This window comes from Mandrillus leucophaeus, unplaced genomic scaffold, assembly GCF_000951045.1.
Source record: "Mandrillus leucophaeus isolate KB7577 unplaced genomic scaffold, Mleu.le_1.0 Scaffold18, whole genome shotgun sequence".
Taxonomy (NCBI): Eukaryota; Metazoa; Chordata; class Mammalia; order Primates; family Cercopithecidae; genus Mandrillus; species Mandrillus leucophaeus.
The window spans coordinates 2,270,734-2,294,576 of record NW_012101809.1 but is presented as its reverse complement, the minus strand read 5'-3'; the positions used below and the strand labels follow the sequence as shown (position 1 = coordinate 2,294,576).

The following is a 23,843-nucleotide window of genomic DNA, read 5'->3' as shown; positions in this document are numbered from 1 at the left end:
TTTGGCCCCAAGCACAGGAAAGGTTTTATAGAGGATGAATAAGAATTTATGGGTCCCATGAAAGAGAAGCTATTCCAGACAGAAGAAATGACGTGTACATGGCCAAGGAGTTATGAAAGGGTAAAGTGCACTTGGATAGACACAGAACTCGACATGAGGGAAGAAGACAGGGGCCACCAAAGAATTTTTATCTTTACTCACATGGAAAGACATGCAAGATAGGTCATCAAATGAAAGGCGCGAGTCACATGAGATTGTGTATGGGATGATCCTTTTGTATTCTGTGTTAAGGATATATCTACATATGTACATGCGTGTGAATGTCTGGGAGATGACTGGGAGAAAATACATGAAATTAAAAATTGGGGCCAAGCGTGGTGGCTCACACCTGTAATCCCAACACTTTGGGAGGCTGAGGCCGGTGGATCACCTGAGGTCAGGAGTTTGAGACCAGCCTGGCCAACATGGTGAAACCCCGTCTCTACTAAAAATACAAAATTATCTGGGCATGGTGGTGGGCACCTGTAATCCCAGCTATGCAGGAGGCTGAGGCAGGAGAATAGCTTAGAACCCAGGAGGCAGAGGTGACAGTGAGCCGAGATCGTGCTCTGCACTCCAGCCTGGGCGACAGAGCCAGACTCCATGTCAGAAAAAATCACAAACAAACAAAAACACAATTTACACTTCTTGGGAGGCAGCCTGGACCAGAAAGAAGAGGGGAGAATAAAAGGGAGAGGGGAAAAAGGGTGATTCCTCTTTTGACTCCAAACCACTTTGTACTGTTTGCATTTGCATATTTTACAGTATTTATATATTATAATAATTTTTTTTGAGATGGAGTCTTGCTCTGTTGCCCATGCTGTAGTGCAGTGGCACAATCTCGGTTCACTGCAACCTTCACCTCCTGGGTTCAAGCGATTCTCCTGCCTCAGCCTCCCAAGTAGCTGGAATTACAGGCGCCCACCACCACGCCCAGCTATATTCTTGTATTTTTCTTTTTTTTTTTTTTTAGTAGATACAGGGTTTCACCATGTTGGCCAGGCTGATCTCGAACTCCTGACCTCAAGTGATCCACCCGCCTCAGCCTCCCAAAGAGCTGTGATTATAGGTGTGAGCCACCTTGTCCGGCAATATTTATATATTATAATAATTTAATGAAGGAAGTGATATAATTATATTTGCCTTACAGAAAGATCTCTTTCACAAGATTTGGGGAACAGGTTTGAATGTGGGCTGGATACTAGATGCTGTTAAGTTATTATTATGAATTTTAGCCATGTACAAAAAGGTCCTTGGTTTTTAGAGTTAATATTATATTTCACATAAAAGGGTTTCTAAGCCCTGGTAAGGTTCAACAAAAGCTGGACTCCATGGGTTTACCTGTCCTGCAGCTGTGTGAATTTCTCCAGCAGTGCTCTGTGACTTGACCAAGAGAAAACGTGAGGTGGTGATGTGGCTCCAGGCCTGGGGTCTATTCGCGTGTGAGTTAGATGAAGGGAAAAAGCTGCGATCAGTGAGGGGTTCTAGGCTGTATGGAGAAAGAAAGGAAAGCCTGAAAGTCTCCAACTGTAGTGAACAGCTGTGTGTGTGTGTGTGTGTGAGTGTGTGTGTTTGTGTGTGTGTGTGTGTGGCCTCTCCACATCTAAATGCAGTTACCATCCAGGAAGAATCTCCCTCGTGTGCATCTTGGAGGGAGGCAGAATCTCATCTCCATCAGCAGCAGCTTATGGACTCATGACCCAAGTTGATCCAATGTATGCCCCTGCCCAGGATGACTCAAAAACATATGGACAGTCAAAAATATTATTCTGCATGGGGGCAATGGGGCTGGGATCACAGTGACAGCAACACTGAGTATTCAGTGGCAGAGACACCAGTGGAGACTCCTAGCCAGGATGTTCTTGTGGTTTGACTTTGGCTGTATTTGCTGCCTTCCCAGTTCTGCAGTGATTCTTTGGCGTTTAGATTCTATGAGCTACTTAAAATCTTTCCCCAAAACTCCCTTTACTCTTTTATCTTTAGGAAAGCCAAGATTAATATTTTTTGTGCTTACTGCCAAGAATTCTAACTGGCATAAAAATTGTACCAGAAAAACGATGCCAGGTGAAAGATTATCAGAGAAATGGGGGAAATTGGAATTGGTTATTTGGCTTAGTTAGGGCTGTAGGTCTATTGGGATTCAAGAATGGGAATTTAGTAGCTTATTCCATAGGATGAAAACCTGCCTGGGTGCCTTTAATCCCAGCAGCCTGGGAGGCTGAGGCAGGAGTCTGAGCCCAGGAGTCTGAGACCAGCCTGGGCAAGATGGTGAGACTCTGTTTGTACAAATAAAATTTTCTAAAAAATGAGCTGGGCGTGGTGGTGCATGCCTATAGTCCCAGGCTACAGACATGAGGATAAGGCAGGAGGATCCCTTGAGCCCAGGAGTTCAATGATTTACTGAGCTGTGATCACACTACTGCACTCCACAGCACCCCAGCCTGGTTGAGAGAGCGAGACTTTGTCTCTAAATAAATAAATAGGTAAAATAAAATGACATGTCCAGTGAGGACCAGACTTTGGGAGACCGTCTTGGATGCAGTGCTGCTTCTAATGCTATAGGACAGCTTATAGAAATCGGATAACAAGCTCAGGCTCTAAATTAGCTCAAAGTAATGAATTAAACCCATGGACTTTCAATCATTGCTGAAACTAGACCTTATCTCTTGTAGCATCAGGGCTGACGTAAATGAAAACCAATCTTGAAATCTGACCCCAATGGCTCTGGGACTAAATGTTAGACAAATCACAGTCCTATCAAGTCAGAACATGGATTAGAAAAAAGCAGGACCTTGAGAATTGGGCTGGGGATATATAAGGGATGTCCAGAAGATTCAGACTAACTCAGATCCCCGCTCTCACTGAGCTTCCCTTACCAGCTTATGCAACTTCTCCCCATGTCTGACAAAGCTCTTCGCTTGTCTGATGAGGCTGTGACTTTTTCTGGAGTGCCCTTGCAAGGGGACATCATGCATCCTCATGCCCCACCCTCGAACCCAACACGTTCTTCAGACTTACCAAATCCCAGTATGCCAACCGGAAAAGCAAACCTGAGAAGAAAAGTCCCCCATATCAAAACAATTCAGGGCTTTAAAACAGGAATGGGGAAGGCGACAAATTTTAATTTTCACTGAATTTCATATGTAGGAGCACCTGCCAAAGAGTCTAAGGTTGGTTCTAGCATCTGGAGGTGGTTCTGTTCAAAGGAGCAGATAAATGAAAGAAACCTGGACTCCCAGCTGCCCAAACTAAAACACCAACCTCAGAGTCTTTGATAAGTGCTCTTACATCGTTACAATCAGCCTGATCTAAAGTAACAATGTCAGAAACGTTATACCCTGAAAGGAACCTGAAAAAGTTTTTTATTGGTTTTTTTTTTGTTTTTTTAATTTCAGAGGTGGAGTCTTGCTCTGTCTCCCAGGCTGGAGTGCAGTGGCACAATCTCGGCTCACTGCAACCTCGGCCTCCCGGGTTCAAGCAATTCTCCTGCCTCAGCCTCCCAAGTAGCTGGTTTTAGAAATATGCCCAAGACCAAGATGAAAGAAACTATGCATAAACTCAACATCTCCCAAGTCTAACCTTACTGCAAAATTAACCAATTTGCCAGCAACTGGGACCAGCTTCAAGGCCCCTACCGTGTAGAAACTTACCACCAGATACCTCACTGGTGCCTCTATACCATAACTCCAGGAGCACCAATGAGGTATCTGGTGGTAGGCTTGTACATGCCTTTTCTGAGCATCAAGCTTCTGCTAATACATTCATCCATGGCCTTATAATTGTCTAGTTTTCCACACAACATTGCTGTTGACAAGAATTCATTTTGCAGTTTAAACAACGGGCCAATATCCACTAGATTCACCTAGAGCCTACATTTCCCAGCCTCCCCTGCAGCTAGCTCTGCTCAGTGGATTTTAAGTGAAATATGCACAACTTTGCAGTAATCTTTTTAAGAGGTTGCTTGGAGTTGCTGCCCCCTTTCCTTCCTTCTGTCAAGGATTGACACAAGTTTGGAAGGTGGCTTCAGAGAATGGCAAAGCTTCCTCACTAGCCTGGGCCTTCCGATGCCTTCACAGAGCAGAGTTATCTGTCTTTCCTGGATGCAAGAGAAAAAATAATTTATATCTTGTTTGAGCCACTATATTTCTGGACACTCTGTTATTAGAACAGCCTGGTTTGTACTTTATGGTAGTGTGGTGCAGTGCTTCAGGATGAAACATGTGCTATGAGCTAGCACTTAATATTTGCTGCTATTTCCCCCATAGCCTGATTGTATGACCCCAAAAAGAGAGGACAATACCTTCTACAAGTCCCCAGTGACCCCCTCACTTTCTGTGACTCTTGTTTCTGCTATATTAGAGTTAGAGTCCCCAAGGGAAGAAAGTTCCCACCAAGAGAAACAATGTTTTCACTGAAATGGGAGCAGAAATTCTTACCTGGTCACTTCTGGTTGCTCCTGTCAATGGATGAGCAAGGTTAAGGGAGACTATGGAATTGGCTAGAGTGACAGCAAGTTCAAGTAGAATTTTTTCCTACACAATGGGGCAAAAGGGAGTATTCATGGAATCACAGGGCTCCCTTGGGGTCCCTTATAGTGCTGTTATGTCCAGGGCTAAAAGTTAATGGAAGACCATGACAGCCCTTTCTAGCCAGGACCATCAAGGGCTCAGATCCCTCAGGAACAAAGGCTTGGCTCTCTCCAGTATAAAGAACCCAAACCAGCCCAGGTGCTGCCTGAAGGCAAAAGAAACAGAATGGAAAAGGGAGGAAGGATGTCATGAATAACAAATATGTAAAAAAAAGACAATGGCTTTTACGTCCTGACCTGTTGTCATATTAGACAGTTTATATTTTAATTTCATACATTTTCTTCCAGTTCTTATTCCCTTGTGATTGTATTATTATTATTATTATTACTTTTTTTTTTTTTTGAGACAGAGTTTCACTCTTGTTGCCCAGGTTGGATTGCAATGGCATGATCTCAGCTCACTGCAAACTCCGCCTCCTCCTGGATTCAAGTGATTCTCCTGCCTCAGCCTTCCGGGTAGCTGGGATTACAGGCGCCTGCCACCACGTTCGGCTAATTTTTTTTTTTTTTTTTTTTTTTTTTTTTTTTTTTTTTTTTTTTTTTGTATTTTTAGTAGAGACAGGGTTTCACCATGTTGGCCAGGCTTGTCTCGAACTCCTATCCTCAAATGATCTGCCTGCCTCGGCCTCCCAAAGTGCTTGGGATTACAAGGGTGAGCCACCATGCCTGGCCACTATTACAGTATTATGTGTGATGATTATTAGCTTTACAATTTAGTCTAATCCACAAGTTGCAGAATATTGAGACCAGATTCCAACAGAACTAGAGAAGGAAGAGAACAAAGGTAGTGAACTTAGAGCTATGAGGCTTTGGATTGTCAGGAAAGTTGAATACATTTTCTGTAATGAGTGACAGTAGCATAACGTTAGGTGGGAGCATTTTGTGGAGGAAAAGGCTGTACATTTGAGAAAAAAGGAATATGTGGATATTGGGCAGTCAAAGTGGTGGGTCCCCTCAGGTGGGTCCCCCCACCCTTTTTTAACCTACCATCTGAACAGTTCCTGATAGGGAGACTGTCCTCAAACAGGGTAAATACTGGTGGAATAGTTTTAGCTTTTAGTATGGAGGTGTAAGGGACTATGCTCTTCCCTCCCATCTCTGACAACCAGTGCCTGGACACATGTCCTACTCTTAGTATCATCAAATGATACTCCATAACTTTTGAATCTTGAGGGAGTGAAGTGAAGATGGAGGAAAGGTTAGGAAATTACTCTCAGTGATGTTCGTGCCAGAGTCTAGCCACTGTGGTGCTAGCAGCAGTGCCCTAACCAAGCGTTCCTGTGCTTCCTGAAACTGATGTTCCTTAATTCCTCAGCCTTCCTGTTGATCCTGTAAACTACTGAATATCCCTGGAATCAGTTCATTTTTCTTCTTGGGTTAGCTGGACTCAGGCTCCACACACTGAGGGGCTGCAGAAAATCAAAGACTCAAGGGAAGAAAGTATTCTCTGCAGTCCAGGGTGGAGAAGCACTCTCTAAACCTTATACAGAGGAGAGGGGCTTCTGTCTCCGTATTGGTTGTAGGGGACACCGTTTCCTACATGCCTATTTTATGGACTCTGATCACCAAGAAGACATGTTTGTCGGGACAACCGGGGTGGTTATTGACTTGCCAGACCTGTCGCCCAGAAATCCAAAGGAATCAGTCCCCTGAACCCCTACCCTGCCTCCAAGGACCATAAAGTCAGAGAAGTAGAGAAGTTTCGGCTCCCTGGGGAGGAGGAGCCAGGGCTGGGTTAGCTCCTCGGCCCGCCCCAACAACTCCTGGAGATTCCAAAGAAGTGCAGAGGGAGTTGCAGGGCCTACTGTGATGAAGCTCACAGCACTGCCACAGGGAATTTCCATGTGACAGGGACCCCAGGGTGCTTTCTCCTCAACGGAAATTAACAGCACCTGAGCTCTCGTGGCCTTGCCCTTGCCCGGATCCTTCAGGGAGGCTGTGGGCTGGGCAAGAGAACTCAAGGAGGATGGCAGGGGGAGTGTGTGTTTCTCCTTCCAGGTTCTCGTCTTCGAAGTCCGCGCTTTGGAACCATGAGCCCCATCCTCTGGTCGCAGGGCAAATCCTGACCCAAAGGACGTAGCCCTTTCACGCTTTCCTAGCGCCTGCCTTCTCCTGCTGGGGGTTCCGGATCCGGGCGCTGCGCGGTGCGGGGTTGGCTCCAGCAGAGCGCCGCTCGCCAGTCTCTGCCGCGCAATCGGCAGGCGCCAATTCACTGCCGCGGCTGGCCCAGGTTGAGCTGGGAAGGGCCTGGTGTCCTATGCGGTGCCCTCGGAGCCCTGGGGCGGCCTCCGCACAGTCACGAGGTCCCGAACCATTTCTAGAAATGAGACTCCGGGAGCCTGTCGGGAAAAGCAAGGGGTGCGAGACCCAGGCGTCCTGGAGGCCCTGGCCCGGGTCTGGGGTCCCAGGAAGGGATGGTCCACAAGCGAACCCAACGGCAGACATCACTGAGGCTCAACCCGCCTGGGACATGTGGCCCTGAAGCGCAGGAATGAAGAGTCAACCCTTCTCTGCCTAGAACGGGGGCGCCACCTCTCAGGCCGCCTCCGCAGTCCAGGAGAGCGCGGCGGGGCCGGTTCCCTGGCAGCACTATGAGTGCAGCTCCACGCGTTCGGGCGCAGCCCTCGCCTCTGGAGAGTCAGGTTTGGCCGAATTCTCCAGCTGCTGTGGCGACCGTGGGGTTAGAGTCGCACCACCCCCCGCGGAGCCCTGGTCTGGAGTCCGAGCTGAGTGGAGGCTGGGGACTGGTCAGAGCCAAGCAGACGGCTACGGCTACGCTACGGGCTGTGTGTTTTTCCCTGCATCCCCGCCGCACTCTTCCACACCCTAGAGGGCCAGATTTGTAGGGCGACGGTGCAAGATGTCCCTTCCCTTCGGAAGAGGTTTATATTCGGCCTCCTGGATGCCGGCCCCAAATGAGAGCGGATTTCTCGTATTTTCACAAATCTGGTGAATGGCATCTTGGCATCTAGCCCGGCCCGGACAAGTCCCTGTGGCGGGGTGTGGGGTGGGGCGCTTCTGGATCATTTACTAACAAGCCCTCCCCCCGCCCCCCACCAGCTTGCTGCAGGGCTCACAGGGCGGCCTGGGCACAGTGAGGCTGGAGGGAAGCGAGTTTTTCTCACTTACGGGCTGTCTCCAGCGCATGGCCTGGCACCTCCGTGCAGGTGTCCCTTGGCAACTCAGGAGCTCAGTGGATCCCTGTGAACGTTTGTGCTTGGCTTCTTCTGGAGGTGACACCCCAGGAAAAGCCAGGACATCAGGCTGCTGTGAGGAGGGGACAGTAGAACCCACCCCAGGGCGGAAGGCTCAGGGATGGCTAGGGGCAACTCCCTGGAACTGGAGGCTCTGCTCATTTAGTGCAACCGAAGACTCCAGGCCTTCCAAAGATCTGCTTCTTCAGCCCATCTCCCACGCAGACACTCCTACCCCCCTGCTCCACCTTATGTCGAGGGAGAGAAGCCAGTCCTGCAGAGCCCAGGCTGAATGGAGTCCCACAGGCACTGGAAACCTTGGGGCTTCTGTGGGGTTAGTAAATCGGTCCCTCCATATTCCTTTGCCCACTCCTCTGCAGAATTCGCCCCAGGGCAATAACCACAATAATCAGACCAGTCCTGCGCTGACCAGGAAGCACCCAATTTCTGGCCTGGGATGGGAAAGGGAGAGAAGTCAAAGTCTGCAGACGTGAAGCCTCTGGTTCCCAAAATGGGTACAAGAATACAACTGTGTGTCTGAGTTTTCGTGGCTGGCTTTGGGAACAGATGTGCCAATGTGCAGGGGCCGCTTTTCTCTGACAGCAAGTGAATGGTGAGGGACCATGAAACCCCTATGCATTTTCCTATGAACCTGTGGGACAGGCCTCCCCAGTCTGTGCAATCAGGTGTGGCCACCTGACAGCAGGGTAATTGCATGTGATCCTGAGATTCCCTAGGCCAAAGGTAAGGGAAAGCTGCCCCTCAACTTCCCTCCAGAAATTGAGGGTCTGGGAATGAGGTGCAGAGGGTAGATGCCCTGAGATTTGTAGGACCCACCCTGAGGGCCCCAGCAAGTCCTGAGGGTGGAAAACCCAGGCCACAACACCTTGGGGTGCTCTGTGCCATTCCTGGAGCATCTGTGAAGAGCCAAGCTCTTTTACCTGAGTTATCTTCTAAATCCCCTTAATCCAGGTTAATTACAGGTTGGCCCTGTAATATGGGCAAGGAAATTGCAAGATCCTAAAACTTAATGAACTTACTCGAGGTTGGACAGCAAAGAAGCCAGGCTTAACACTTAGGCTGATCTTCAAAGACACTTCAACAGCTGCTTGGGACTGAAAGAGGGTTTTTGGAAGAGGGAAGGTGCAGAAGGAGAGGGGAACTGGCATCAGAGGAGCAGTGCCAGGAACAGGGAAAATAGCAGGACATAAAACACTGGGATTGGTGAGTCCTGTGGCATGTGGACAGAGCAGTCTAAAATATCTTATCAATGCTCTGGGAAAAAGAAAAGCCAAAACAGTCTATCAGAAGGGGGTATTACATGTGTCACTGTTTTTCATTTATTTAAACAAAATGGAAAAATGCTCTTAAGAAAATAAAACAAGATTACAAGTCATATTTGGCAGGCAACTTTAAAATCCTAGGATTAGATCTTAGACGTGGGGAAGTAGTTTAAGACCTTGATGCCTGAAGCAGTGTCAACAATACCAAAAGATTATTCTAAATGTGCAGTCTCATAAAGATTCATCTCATCAGGCCCCATCAAGATCTAATGAATGAGAATCCACATTTTAACAGGATCCTTGGGTGATTTTTGCACATACAAAAGTTTAAGACACTGGTAGGGGCTATTTGTATATAAATGAATACACCTTATATAGCATACAACAGAGCCTTCCAGGGATGTTCCCCTACCCCCACCCTGGTAGGGTCTCATCTCCAATTCTCACTAAATACATGACATCCCAGGACTCGGCCATCCCTTTCAAGGACCCTGTCTCTAGAGTTAGACCTCATGGTTGGAATGCTGGCCTCACTGTTTACCAGCCGCGGGCTCTCAGGCAAGCTGCTTAACCTCCGCCTCCCCAGTTCAAGCGATTCTCCTGCCTCAGCCTCTGGAGTACCTGGGATTACAGGCGCCCGCCGCCACGTCCGTCCGGCTAATTTTTGTATTTTTGTAGAAACGGGGTTTCACCATGTTGGCCAGGCTGATCAGGAACTCCTGGCCTCAAGTGATCCACCCGCCTCGGCCTCCCAAACTGCTGAGATTACAGGCCTAAACCACAGCTCCCGGCCCCTGCTTAACCTCTTTAAACTTCAATTTTCCTTATGTATAAAGTAGGGAAAAAAATACCACTACCTCATAAGGTGGTTGCTAGGCATGAAGTAGTACTCTTAAAGCATAGTGCAGTGCCTGGCACACAGCATATGCTCCATAACATTGTTTGCTAGTATGATTACCATTCGTATTTTCCAACCCATTCAGTAACAACCGCCACTGCATTTCCGAGGGTGCCACGGAGAATACAAACTCCCAGAGCCTCGGCTCGAAGCGCCTTGCCACGCGCGGCCCCTAGAGGGCGCCCGGAACTCACTCGTTCTGGGCTTCCGTGACCAAGTCCCAGGTCCGGTTCCCACTTCTGGGTGGCTGCTGAATCGCTGCCGCGGCCTCCAGCTTTTGGGTCTTTTGGCTCCTCCGGCAGCAACCAAAGAAATGTGGGCTGTGGGTTCGTAGGGCAGAAAACAGGAGGGGCAGGAGCAGCTCCCACCCAAGCCTTTCCCCAAGGAGGCACGCAATGGAAGCCCCCCCATTCCCCGCCCCGCACCCCTCACAATCTTCTCACACACAAGGAGGCCAGATTTCCCCAGGCTCTGGGCAGGCAGTGGCGGCCGCTGGACCTTCTGGGCCTTGCTAGGGTCCTCAGCCAGTATCTAGGGTGGCTGCTGCTATCCCCAAGCTCAGCCTCGGGCACATGGGGTTCTGTTACCACCTGAGCTGCAGGGCTGGAACCTGAAGCCAGCTCCCAAGACAACCCCCACCCCCAGGCCAGCTGAGAATGGAGTTAGATTCCCCTCTGTTAGGGGGTGGGGGAAGAGGGAAGGAGAGGAGGGGTGTCCAGGGGTAACCACCTACAGGAGCAGGCCTGGTCAGGTGTGAGCTTGAGCCAGAAGTGAAGGCTGTGTGTGTGCCTGGCACTGCACACTTGTAGCTCCCCTCGTGTAACATTGCACACCCTGATTGTTGCATAGTTGAAGGAGGTATGTGAGGTTGTACCCAGCAATGCAGGCTGTGAGCGGGGGCATGTGAATTGTACCCACCCCTGGACACAATGTAGGTAACCCGCCACTCCCTGGAACTCACCCAGCCCTCCCTCACACCCCAACCTGCCACCCCTCACCCTCATCATGCACAACCAGTCTTTGGAGTCTGCTCTGAGGTCCTTGGAAAACCTGACCTGACTCCAGCCTCTGCTCAGCCTGTTCCTATCAGATTCTCCAGGATAAGAAATCCAGGTGAAGGTTCCTGGGTGGGAGGGGCTTCCCTGGGCCAACCAGGCCAGGGCTGAATGCGGGCAGAAGACATTGGATGGGCCCTTTCGAGCCACGCAGGGAACGTGGTGGCAGCTCCTGCCAATTGCTTGACAACAGCCTGGCTGTGGGACTTCAAACTCTGAGCTGATCTGGAGGGTCTGGGGGCCCTGGGAGGGAGCAGGACTTGGGGGCTGTGTGGGAGTGACATAGATGTGAAAGTGGGCATGAGGGCAGTAGAAGGAGTAAAGCATGAGAGAGGAGGTCTTTTCTGGCACCTGAGCTGAAGGGCCCTCAGGGCAGCCCCAGGGCCACAGCCTCCCTGCTGCCCTGAAGCCTGGCAGCTGAGTCCCAGCTGCTTTAGCTGGCTGGAGGTCCTTGCTTAGTTGTCTCAAGCACCTGAAACCTACCTTGCCCCCCTTCGAGTCAGTCGTCCCACAGTTAGGGCACCCATCTGAGTCCTGTGCCCAGGGCAAACCCCACAACTGCCTGGTAGTGGGGCCACCACAGGGTAGTCAGTGCTCAGGAGGTGCCACACAGCCCCCAAGCACAGATGCAGCCACACAAAGCCGCTATTATAGTTAACAGGTTGAGCCAGATTCTCTGTGTGCCTCCCACCGCACTGCACAGGGCCTCTAGGACCCCAGCCCTGGGGCCGCCACCCACTCAGCCACAGGGCCAGATCTGAGCGGCAGGGCTCGCTGGCCACAGGAATTTGGTGATTGCCGTCGGGTCTCAAGCCAAGGAAGGAAGCTGGCCTTTCTGCGCAGACAGGTTTGTTAATTCCCCTTCTCTCCCGGCACCTCTACACACAATTATTCCGATAGTTCTTTTTCTATTTCTGAACAGAGACCGGTCATTTCTGGCAGGGGAGGAAGAGTTTCGAGCTTTCTGTTGTGAGTAGTTGGCCTTGACTGTGACTCTCGCAGGCCCCCTCCCCTCCAGCCTCCGCCCCACGTGGGACGGAGTTTGCGGGTCCAGCCGCCACCCAGGCCTTTCTCCCTGGCCGCGGCGCTCGGCGGACCCGGGATCCACTGACATTCGGTCTCAACGAATTTCGGGCGGAGAGACGGGAGTCCTGCGTGTCCCGCCGCGCCACAGGTCCCAGCGTCCCCGGGAGTCTGGCACCCCCGGGAGGCCTAGCCCAAGGGCGGGAGCGTCAGCGGGGCCCCGCTGAAAGTGCACGACCCGGGCCGCAGGCGGCCGAGCAGCGCTGGGAGCAGGCGAGCGGCATCTGGGAAGCTCAAAGGCCGCCCGCCCTGGGCGCCCCAGGCCCCTGCGCTGGGATTGTCCCAACTTTAGGAATGTCCGCTTCTGCGCGAGTCCGGGTGGAGCTGGACAGGGTCCGAGAGCTGCGGGCTGAGGGCTCTGGCCTGCATGTGCTCTCCGCGGTTTGTGAGTGTGAGCCCTATGACGTTCCTGAAGATGGGGGGTGAGTGGGAGGGAGGGTAGGAGGCGTTTTGGGGGACAGTGGTGTTGGGCCTAACTTTGCTCAAGAGGGGATGGGAGAAGGGTTGGAGAGCCCAGGTTTGGGAGCCAGCTTGGGGCTGCTGTGTTTGGGCCGGCCAGCCTCTCCCCACCCAACCTCCGTTCTTCTGTTAGGCTGTGTTCAGAAAGTGCTCGGGGTTCTCCGGACACAGCAGCCTCTAGAGGCGGTCTTGGGAAACTGGGAGGCGGGAAGAAGGCGGCAGTCTCCCCTGGGGTCCTGCTGTGGGATCGCGCAGCCGGGAAGCATCGATCTTGAGTCCAAAAGAGGAGAGAAACCGCACCCCGCGAAGAAGGCGCGGGCTCGGTGGTTCCAGTTCTGCGAGAGCAGAGGGGAGAGCAGACCTGCCCAGATAGAGGGAGACGACTTCTGAGGTTCTGGAGGCTATTTCTGGATTTTGCCCGGCCTGGCGCTGGAGGCTATTTCTGGATTTTGCCACGGCCGGTGAATGCGGGAGACCTGCCGCAGACCCGGCGCTGCCACCAGAACCTTCTCACTACGCCCCACACAGCTCGTCAGGGCCCAACCTGGGCACTCCGCGGGTCTGTGGGGATGGCGCGGAATGGCTGGCCGCTGTCTTCGGACCCTGAAGCCTCCCTTTTTTCTCTTTTCTTCATGTCTACACAAAATGAGTGACAGAAGCCCCCTCTCATGCGGATATCCCAGGGGACCCCAGGTGATGGGGTGGATGACCAAGCCCATCCTCCACTCAGCCGAACTTCCCCATGGGCTTGCTGGGATGGGAAGTTGCTGTGCTCACGACCTGTGTCACAGCCCCCATGGCAGGGGCAGGTATGGGGGACAGTGGCTCTGACGGTTAGGGTGGCTCCCCACCCTCAGTGTCCCGCAAACACTTCTGCAGAGCTTCCAGGGGCCCCCACACCACGAACTTCTACTTTCCAGTTGAAAAGTTCTCTCACTGTCCCATGCCAGAGAAAAAGCCTCTTATCCCTCCATTTCAACTCACCCCTAGGGCGATGAGTTCTCTAGACCCTCCACCACCCAGCTTCTTCCAGAAAAGCAGACCCAAGTCAGTCTTGTCTAGGATAGTTCGAAGAGGCTGGGGGCTGGCTGTTATTATGCCTGTGTGCATGTGTACTGTGGCTGAAGGTCTGGCAACGGTGATCTGGGGGCTCCCTGAAGGTCCCCAGAAAGTCAGTTCTTTAGATCCCTCCTAGGCCACGCTAGTGCTGGGAACTGGTAGGTCCCACTTAGAGCACCAGAGAGGATCCTGGCCCTAATTCCTGATTCAATGTGCTCTAGTCTCTGCAGCTTGCTGGGTAAGCGTCTAGAGCCCCAGATCTTCAGCAGATGGTGGTCCCACCACAATGTATCTGGGTATCGCACATCAGACTCCCACCAACACATACACCATCAGCGCACAATTACACACACTCATACAGAACCACACCCACCTACCTGCAGTGATGGTCTCCCACAATGATCCACACTCCCCACTGCATTGACTCCCCCAATTACATTCTGTCACACACAAGTAAATACAGGGAAAATGCACAACTCACACATGATTACATCTTACACACAATTACACCCGTAAAATCCAAGATGATCCACTTCAGAAGCAGTCACATATTTCACAGAAAAATAGATTTACAAAGAGAAACATATTCTCTCAAATATTAACATGATTCATACATAATCACAAACAATGGTTGATTACACAATTACCCAAAAAGAAACAGTCTCATTCGCATAGGGTTACACACACACACCACTACAAGCCCATGCATTCAATGATAGTTTCGATTTGCAACTTAAGCAGAAACAAGCATTTACATGCAAGAATTGCAAACATAATTATACACTTAAACACCATTACAAATATTCACTATTTGTTCACATTGCTGATTGCTCACATTATCACAAACACCACACACACACACACACACACACACACACACGACTCTCACATCCAAAGAAATCCATATCCTCTCAGGCACTGGCAATCCCAGGAGAGCCTGACTCTCCCTGCTCTCCTCAACTCTGCCTTCTCTCCATCTGTCCTCCTCCTTTCCTCTCTCCAGAGCCTTAGGGTCCTGCCCCTCAACATGTCTCTCAAGTTCAGATACCAAGGGCTGCCCCTGAAGCATCAGCTCACACCAAACCCAAGTAGCTGAAGGACGCTAGGGTCCGCAAGGAGCAGGCAGCCCTGACTCCGGATCCGGAGGCTTTTATTTATTTTTTCCACATAAATTACACAAGCACTTTATAAAATGGTTACACAGAAAACACCTTATAAGTGCATAACTTAACACCCTCCCCCAAATGGGTTCTGGAGAAATGGGCTGCATTTATGTGAAAATCTGTCTGTGCATACCTGGGTTGGGCTGGGATGTGTGGTAGGGGCCTGGCAGACCAAATGAGGCTGTTGTGGCTGTTGTGTATGGTGTAGTGTGCCACAGTGTGGCCTTGACCTTGTGTTTGTGCTGGAGGGAGTGCCATGCCGTTCAGGATGAGTGTGTGTCACCCGTGACCTGTGTCTGATCGTGAGGTCCAATATGTAAACACTGTGACCCTGTGTCTGGATGACACTCTGCCATAGATGCCCATGTATGACTCTGGGGTGACACCAGGAGGGACAGTGACACCACCTCTGTGTGGGCCTATGGGTTTCCATGTGTGTGATGAGAAGTGGGTCACAGAGAAGGGGTTTCCCAGGGCAAATTCAGATGATAGCCCTGGGGACCTAAGAAGCTCCTCCTCCCCTACCTCCCTTGCCTCTCTCTGAATCCCACGTTAAAAATTAAAATAAAGTGAAATAAACAAAAACAGAGATTTCTTAACAGTTCAGATGGGTGCGGGACGCGTCTGGGAGGGGGTGCGTGTCCTTATCCCTTGAGCTCTTCTTCCACCGAAGAGAGAACAGTGTCGGCACAAATATGGGGGCCCTTCAGTGCCGTGGGAGGGCAGTGTTCCCCTCCTGGGTGCAGTCTGAGGCCAGGAAAGGTGGGGAGGAGTCCTGGGTCTCAGGCCTCAGTGACCCCTGAGTGGGCCTGGGGTCCCACAGGGCAGAATGGGCAGGCTCACTCGCAGGCCGACGCCACCGACGTGACGCTAGTGATTTTGCTCGAGTCGTCAGACCACGGCTGCAGATTCTGCAGGGCGAAGAGCGATGAGTTGTGCACACACAGAGGGTCGGCGGGCAGCGGCTGTGCCAGGCTCTTCTGGAAGGCCTCCTGCTGCAACTGCAGGAGGATGCGATTCGCTTGCTGCCTCTCGGCCTCCCGTTCCTCCGCAGTCTGCCGTCTGCACCGGGAACAAGCCGTTACCTGCCAGGAGCACCGACCCGGCTCCCGCGTGCGCCCAGCTCCGGGTGAGTTCCCAGGAGATAAACTGAACGAGCGCTGCTCGCCTTTGCAGTCCCCAAATCCAGTTTGGGCCCCTATAATGCGTTCCCTTCTTTTGAGAGTCCTGACTCCAACAAAGACTAGAAACCCCAAAGCGGATGGTGCCAAGGTATCGAGAGAAGGAGGGGTGGGAAAGTCTGCGAGGCCCAAACAGCTGGGATTCCGCATCCACGAGCAGCGCCCACACCCCGCAGGCCTCACAAGGGGCAGCCAGGGGTAGGATGGCATCTCGCCTCCCCCCCCCCCGCCCTGAGGGAGACCAGGTGCCATTCCAAGCCGGAGGGCCCTCACCCTACCCATAAGTCCAGGGTAGAGAGGCAAGGACCAGCGGCTACGATCTGCTCTGCGGGACGTCTCTTGCCTCCCTCTCTCTGCGAATGTCTTCTAGGCCTTTGGCCTTCTGTGTGGAGCCCTGTGCCCTGCAGGGGCTCCTGCTGGACCCACTGGCTTCCTCTGAGGCAGTTCAGGGAGGCAATGACTCACTTATTCCATTTAATGCCTCCCCTCCACCCTGTCAACTGAGATCAAACGTCTGTCTCTAAGGTGGACAGACCTAATGGGAGTCCCCGGGGCCTTCAGAAGCAATTTGTAGGCGATCGATGAAGCCATGCGAAGCCTGCAAGGGCCTCTTTCAGCAGCGGCTGCTGACCTGCTCTGGGCCGCCTTTTCTTGACTGTGTATCTTTCTGTCTTTCGTCTTTCCCTTTTCCCCTGCATTTCAAACGGCCTGAATATTTCTCTTTTATGCTTTGTGTCTTCTCTCTCATTTTCTCTCCTCCCCACCCACTTGGTTCTCTCTGAATTAAAGGAATTTGTTTGAAAAGAATATGTTGATTTCAGTCATCCATTGCTTTTCTTTATTATACATAAATAAGACTTCTGTAGGCTGCCTGTTTTCCTCCTTTTTTTCCTTCAGCGGGCTCCCTATCCCTTCCCACCCCTGAAACTGATTGTGTTTCAGTTTCTCTCTTTGCCTGCCTCTTTCTTTCTCTGTGCCCCTCTCTCTGGGAGGCCTGCCAGGCTGCCTCTCCTCCCCTAGGCCCGCAGCCCTCAGTAGGCCTTGGAAACCGGAGTCACCCCCAACTCCTGAGCTAGCCCTGGCTCCCTCTTTACCGTTCCAAGGTCTGAGGCCGCATCCCCCACTCCTTCCCCAGCGGCAGGAATGCTGTGGGGTGCGGTAGAATCGCGGGACCATGGCTTCCTTTGTGGCCCCGTAGGCGGAATCCCAGGCAGATTCCTCGCCTTCGTTCAGAAAAAGAGGAAACTCCAATTCCTTCCTCCTGCCCCAAGGCCCGCCCGTCTCGGCGCCGCCGACTTCGCCCAGACTTTCCCGCGCTGCCGCACTGGGCCTGAGCTAGGGCAGAAACTCCGGCGGGCAAGGGCCAGATGTGCGGGAGGGTGCAGCGTGCCAGAGGGAGCAGCCCGAGAAAGCGTCAGTGCGCGCGGAGAGGGAGGCTGCTTGGGAGTGTTGGGGACGCTTCATGTCCTTGAGCGTAAATGTGAAAAAACAAAACAAAAAAACCCAGTGCGTAGTAACTGGAGTTGCGGCTATGGGAGAAGGGAAAATTCTCTTTCTCACACACACCCATCTGCTCCTAATTGATTCCCCTTTCAGTGGGACCCGCCAAACCCCGCCGCAGCCGGCGCGGATTGATTTTCTCCTTCCAGGGTAGGGACCGGCTGCGCAAAAGCCTGGCGTCTGGGGAGGAGACGGTCAACACGGCCGCGGTCTGGGGCCCCCAGACCCTCTGCCGAGAGCCCGGTTGGAGCGCTGCAACAAGGTGCGGGCCGATCTGCATGCAGTCTCCGGGACAGAGCAGGATTCCATAAGCAAGAGTTTGCGCAAACAAAAAACTCCCCAGGACACACAGATCCCTGGAGCCTGGACTGCGTGGAGTGCACGAACCCGCCTGTTTGCCAAAGCGGCGGAAGAAACCTGCCGCATCTACACCGGCAGAGAGTGTGCCAGCCAGAAAGCCCTGAAGCCTCTGGTAAAACAGAGTCAGGGCCCTTCAGCCCCATCCCAGCTATCGGCCTGCCTCCGTTGCTTCCAGCTCCCCGCAAACCTAGCGGGAGCTCGCTCCTCCGAAAGGATCAGAAACCGCGAGCGGAGAAAGTGTGTGCGCACCAGAAAAGGCCACGAACCGACAGCTGCCTGAGACCGCGCCGCTCGCGGGCTGCCGGCCCGCCCAGCTTGCTCACCTCCACTTTGTCCGCCGGTTCTGGAACCAGGTTTTGACCTGCGCGTCGGTCATTTTGAGCGCCTTGGCCAGGGCGGCGCGCTCGGCCGAGGCCAGGTACTTCTGGCGGTGGAAGCGCTTCTCCAGCTCGCAGATCTGCAGGCGTGTGAAGGACGTACGCGGCTTCTTCTTCTTGGGGGGCGTCCGGTTCTGATAGGGGTGACCTATACGGCGTGTTACAGTGAAGGGTGAGAGGGCCACTGGAGCGGGAGACAGACAGACGGCAGAGGCAAGCAGCAGAGCGTCAGGAAGCGTCCCAGGCCCAACACCCCGCGAATCAGCGAGCGCAGCAGCTGAACTCCCACGAGCAGGGCCGAGATCCTCCCGTTAGCCCTCAGCACCAAGCCCACGGCGGGAAATGGCCCCCTCCTGCCCGCCAGTCCGACGCCGCCTTCGCAGCTACCACGGAGGCCTCCCTAGCCCCGGGCTCCCGCGAGCCCAACCACCTCCCTGCCGCCCCTCCTCCAAGGGGCAGTCTAAGGCGAGCTAATGGTCACGCTCCCCTCCCCTCAGTCAGCCCCAGACCTTCAGGCTCAGAGTAGGAGACCGAACCTGACTCTGGAACCCGACCTGAGCCTCTGTCCACAGCAGCACACACCAACACAACGTACAACGGGGGCAAACTCATAGATCTATACACCCAAACAGGACCAGACAAGCACAGGCACGGGACAAAAACACAGGACACAGAGCAACACAAGGCCACAGCCATACACTCGCTCAAAACTCCTTCATGCCTGACACAGTATTAGGGCCCCGAGGTAGGCCCTAAACCGGGTACCTTTCACCAGAGGCCCAGGATTAGTAGACTCTCGGCTGGGGTTCCAGCAGGGCCCTTCAAGACTGGCCTGGCCTGGGTGGGGAATGGGATGGGCAGGCCCTGCTACCCCAGGCCAGAGAAAACTTGGGTTGGGGGCACTGGGGCCCCTCCAGCGAGGGCCCTTCCTGAGGTCTAGACCCAAGCAACTGTTCTTCGTCTGGACACCAGCCCCTACACCACTTCTGCTGTGGCCCCAGAGTCTGGTAAGAAGCTGCAGGAGCAGTTTCCCTGACCGTGCTCCTGCCTGGAACAGAAGCAGGGAGTCAGGGGTGCCTCGGGGTCTCCTGGCCCAGTGTCTGACTCTCAGCAGCTTCTCCCAAGTAGTTATGTATACCCTCCTTCCACTGTTGGGCCTTTGAGCCAGGGGATCCCCAGGAGTCCCGGTCTCTGCCAGCAGCAGCCAGTGTCTCCTGCCTCCTCTCTCTAAGGCCAGCTGGCTAACCTGGGCTCAATTTGTGGCTGCTTCCCAGCCGGGACGGGAGGATCATGGTCTGGGATCCAGGGAGTCCTAAGGGGAGCAGGAAGTGAGAACAGGGGAAGGGACCCACACCAGAGGGAGAGTTGAGTGCCCAGAGCAGAAACGGCAGCAGAGGGAGCCAGGGCCAGCAGAGGAAGGCAGGAGTGGGCAGCAGAGAAGGCAGCAGCGGCCACCACCTAGTACCTAATGTCCCGGGAGTAGTCCTCCCGCCACCGATCACTGGCCTGCCCGGTGCATTATTCATGCCCAAGATAACAGGGCTGGGCCCGAGGTCGGACACGCAGCCCGGACAGAACGAAAATGAAAAGCTAGCTGTCCTGGGCGGCTATGCCCCGCTGCCATCCTCCCAGACGAAGCCTCCTCTCTGGGAAAAAAAGGGCCACTGGTTCTGCTGATTTACTGGAGCTCAGAGCCCCCGCTGGCTCCGCAGCACCACGGGCACCGGAGCTAGGATCGCGGAGTGCATGTGTGTAGGGTACCGAAGGTGGGGGAACCTGTTCTTTTCTTGCGTCTGATCCGGGGGCTGGCTTCTTCGGTCCTAGAACTGCAGCCAGGACGGAAGAAACTGTTCACATTGCACCCCTTTCTCTAAGATTCCCGGACCCGGAGTAGCTGCAGAAGGTGGTCCTCAATCTATGGCCTTCTTCTCTGCCTGACCGGGCCCAGGGATCCCGAGAGGGGACCAGGGAGAGCTTCTCTGAGCAGGGATCCTTTGGGAGACAGAGAGGGGTCCAGGCTGAGAGAACTCTTCAAGCATGGCGAGTCTGCGATGTAGAATCGGGCGGGCGGCTCAACTTGGGGGAAGCACCAAGAAGAGCTGGGCGACCTGGCGCACAGAACCGGCTTTGGGGAGCCAGCCGGCGGGGAAAGGGTAACACAGAGCCCGGGCCGCGGCCAGGCGAGGCGCGCGCGCAGGCCGGACTCACCTGTGAACCTGTCCTTTGTGTATCTGCGGTTACTCTCCATCCAGGGGAAGGTGAGGCCAGTGAGGTTGTTGACGCCTGGCATGGCAGGCACAGAGGGCACGGTGGGCAAGCCGGTGGCCAGCGGCTGGGGGTGGGCCACGGCTCCGGTGAGCGGCCTGTGTGCCGGCACCCGGATCACCCCCGCAGCGCTGAGTGCCCCCGCACCGCCGCTGCTGCTACCGCCGCCGCCAGGACCGGGGCCGCCCGCCAAGGCCATGTTCACGTTGTAGGAGCCGGCCAGCGGACCCATGCTGCAGGCGCCGCCGCCGCCTGCCGGGCCTCCGGGGCCGCCGGGGCCTCCGGGGCCACCCGGACCTCCAGTGCCATAGGCCCCCGCGCCTCCAGCCCCAGCTCCGGGCGCGGAGCCCCCGCCGCCGTAAGTGTAGGCGCCTCCAACCAAGCAGCCAAGGCCGTATTCTCCGTCCTGGAGGCGCGAGGCGGGCCCCATGCAGCCACCCTGGTCTGGGCTGTTGAGGATCTGGTCGATGCCGAAGCTGATGGGCTCTGCGTGGCCCGGGTGGAGGTGGTGCGGTCCCAGGTGCTCCATGCTAGCCCCGGCCCCACGGGGGGGCCCGGGCGGCGGCGCTCGCTGCGCTCGGCTCCGGGGGCAGCTAGCAGGGGCTGGGAGGCAACAGCGGCTCCTGGCTGCGCGGAGACTTGGAAGCGAAGTGCGCAGAAGGGCTAAAGTAGAAGGGGGAGGGGAGAGAGAGAGGGGGGCCTTATTCTTCCCCTCTCTGGCTTCTGCTTCCCGGCTCCGGCTCGCTCGCTGTTGACTCTGGGACATCAATCACCAGGCGAAAAAGCCCGGTGCAAGAGAGCTTCGCGGTTTCGGCCGGGTCTCTCCATTGGCTGTGCGCGGAGAGGAGCGGGGTGAATGACAGCGTGAGGGAGGGGAGGGGAGGGGGAGAGGAAGGCCAGAAGCCGAGACAGATGCAGGAGCCAGAGATAGAGAGACGGAGACCAAGACTCGGAGTAGTTCATGAGGAGAGAGAAGAGGGGAAAAAGGAGACGCTTAAAAGGAAAAGGGAAAACAAGAAGCGACCATTCCCAGAGACGGACAGACAGACAAACCCAAGGAGGGTGAAGTCAACTGTCTTCCCGGCCTGTTGGTAGGCATCCCCTCACTTTGAACCGGGTCAAAGGAGTCCAGCCCACGTTTGGGGAAGGGATGTCCCTGCCCAACTGGAGAATCTCCCCAAGGGCTCAACTGGGAAACACCTGTCACTCAACCAGGAGATTTACTCCAAACTTCAAGTCCAGCTTGTTAGAAAGTAGAAGACTGTCTACTCCCCAGGTATGGAGCCCAGGCCCTGAGGCAGGACGGTGAGTTCAGGCTTGTCCTTCTTTAAAACACAGGACTATGAACAACTGGCTATATGTTATAAAAATCAGCAACCATCCCCCAACTCAGCCTTCTTAGAGAAATTCAGGAAGGGAACATTTCCTGAAAGGCAGGCACAAGTCAAGAGGGTTGGTTTGGGGTCTGCTGCCAGGGTGCCCATGCCTCAACACACGCCTTTCCTTTTGAATAAACAGATGCCTCAAGAAGTAAAATCCTACAGGGTTTGAAAGAGGCAATTCCTACAGTGTTTGAATGAATTCAACCAGATTGCTTTCCACCTAACAATTACCCCAGGGTTGGCTATTCCAGGCAAGAAGACTTTGGACTGTGGTGTGTGTTATTTTCTTACTTTTGGAATCTTGGGAGGAAGCCATAGGGGCTTAAGACCGTAGGGGCTGGGATTGGTGGGACTAGGATCAGGAAAGTGCGTCCAGGACAAATTTAGGCCTTTCCAACGTTTTGCCAGTGGCAGTCTGGCTGACAGCCCAAGAGAAAAGGAGGAAACTCCCTTTTTCTTCTTCCTCTCTTCCCCCTCTCCAGTAGAAAATGTTTGCTACCTTTTAGAAGTCAAGTTTTGGGAAAGGCACAGGTTCCATCACTTGGGATCTATTTCTGGTCTACTTCAGTTCAGTTTCAGATTAGACTTTTGAGTACTCCCTGTCTCTATCTGGAAAGATGCTAGGATGTGAAGACTCACATTCTCTCCTCATCAAGTCTTATTGCAATCTATTTGCTTTGGGCATGTCTGTCACATCCACTTGAAGAGATCTTGGAGACAGAGAGTGGCTTATTCATTTCTGTTCTCTCCTGAAGAATACAGCCCCAAACAACAAAATATGCTCATCTTGAGGAATAACAAGTGAATGTATCTCTTTATTCAATAATATTTATTGAGTACTGTACTCACTGTGTCAGGCACTGTTCTAGGCACGGGTGACATAGCAGTGAGCAAAACAAAGGTCCTGACCTCATGAAGCTTACATTCTATAGAGGGGGTCAGACAATAACCAGAGAAGCAAATACAAGGCAGATGTTATTAAGCATTATGGAGAACAATATAAACTCTACATCAATCCTTCAAGATGAGTATTCTCTCTATTTTACAGATGTGAGGAAAGCACCTTTCACAATAGCTATGATTGCTGTGGATCAATATGGAGGAGCTAGACTCAACTTGCTTTTTTGGTTAGCCTGGAGACCTAGGTGCTGGTTGGAAGTTCATATCTGTGGAGAAACCTTGTCTGAGCTCCAGCCAGGTGGACAAAGGCCTACTCAAGACAAAGCCAAATGTGAAATTGGCAGTTGTTTGTAAACACTAAGCAGAAACATGAAGGGCCCTGCTCCCTCACCAGTTCTCTTCTTCCCACTTACCGAATCCAGGTACTATACCCCTACCCAGGGACTTCCATAACTTACTTTGGAAGTCGTCTGAACCTGAATGAATCTCTTCCTGCTCTTATCTTGAGGGAACTAAAGCAGAAATAAATTGTTTACTGAAAGACAGCTTTGTGCCAGGTACCACATCGTACTTATCTCATTTAAGACTTATAACAACCCTGGGAAGTTAATAGAAATGTCCCAATTTTTTATAATTGAGAGAATTGAATGAATGTTCATGGCAATGTTATTCATAATAGCCCAAATGGGGAAACAATTCAGAGGTCCATCAACTGATGAATAGATAAACAAAATTTGGTATATCCACACATGGAATATTATTTAGCCATAAAAAGGAAAAGAAGGGAAATGCTGGTTCATGCTATAACATGGATGAACCTAGGAGACTATTCTGCTAGTGAAGAAGTCAAGCACAAAGGCTACATATTATATGATTCCACTTGTATGAAATGCCCAAAATAGGCAAATCCACAGAGGCAAGAGAGTAGGTTAGTGGTTTCTGGGGCCTGGGGGCAGCAGGGAATGGAAATTGACTGCTAACGGATACAGAATTCCTTTTGGAGTGATGAAAACATTCTGGATGGTTACATAACTTTGTAAAAATATTAAAACCCACT

General features: G+C 52.9%; 2 protein-coding genes and 1 long non-coding RNA gene across 5 annotated transcripts in view; 2 read left to right on the top strand and 1 right to left on the bottom strand.

Annotated features, from left to right (window-relative positions):
- The window catches only part of LOC105537834, an 83,673-nt gene extending 70,802 nt beyond the window's left edge, over positions 1 to 12,871 (top strand). The window contains exons 4-6 of the mRNA XM_011977529.1: positions 7,146 to 7,413; positions 12,076 to 12,521; positions 12,733 to 12,871. Coding sequence (XP_011832919.1) covers positions 7,146 to 7,413; positions 12,076 to 12,521; positions 12,733 to 12,780 — 762 coding nt within the window. The 3' untranslated portion in view covers positions 12,781 to 12,871. The remainder of the gene's footprint in view (positions 1 to 7,145; positions 7,414 to 12,075; positions 12,522 to 12,732) is intronic.
- Positions 12,872 to 14,791: 1,920 nt separating this feature from the next.
- Positions 14,792 to 22,061, bottom strand: TLX1 (T-cell leukemia homeobox 1). 2 transcript variants are annotated; one of them, XM_011977422.1, is made up of 3 exons: positions 20,448 to 22,061; positions 18,186 to 18,387; positions 14,792 to 15,883 (listed from the first exon to the last, which is right to left on the bottom strand). In XM_011977422.1, the coding sequence occupies exons 1-3, from the start codon at positions 21,268 to 21,270 to the stop codon at positions 15,661 to 15,663; spliced, it is 1,248 nt and encodes a 415-aa protein (XP_011832812.1). In that variant the 5' UTR covers positions 21,271 to 22,061; the 3' UTR covers positions 14,792 to 15,660. The 2 variants fall into 2 exon arrangements, with proteins under 2 accessions (XP_011832812.1, XP_011832811.1); XM_011977421.1 differs by having other exon boundaries at positions 14,792 to 15,906; positions 20,448 to 21,311.
- LOC105537764 overlaps positions 21,425 to 23,843 on the top strand; it is a 44,202-nt gene continuing 41,783 nt past the window's right edge. The window contains exon 1 of one of the 2 annotated variants that reach the window (XR_001005772.1): positions 21,425 to 21,780. This is a non-coding gene — a long non-coding RNA (uncharacterized LOC105537764). Of the gene's footprint in view, positions 21,810 to 23,843 lie in introns of both variants that reach the window. The other variant, XR_001005773.1, reaches the window with a different exon arrangement.

Coding starts and splice junctions, on each gene's coding strand:
- TLX1 (XM_011977422.1), bottom strand. CDS start 21,270: ATGTCCCAGAGTCAACAGCGAGCGAGCCGGAGCCGGGAAGCAGAAGCC. Junction 18,388..20,447: donor CACAAAGGACAGGTTCACAG/GTGAGTCCGGCC, acceptor CACGCCGTATAG/GTCACCCCTATCAGAACCGG. Junction 15,884..18,185: donor AACCGGCGGACAAAGTGGAG/GTGAGCAAGCTG, acceptor TTCCCGGTGCAG/ACGGCAGACTGCGGAGGAAC.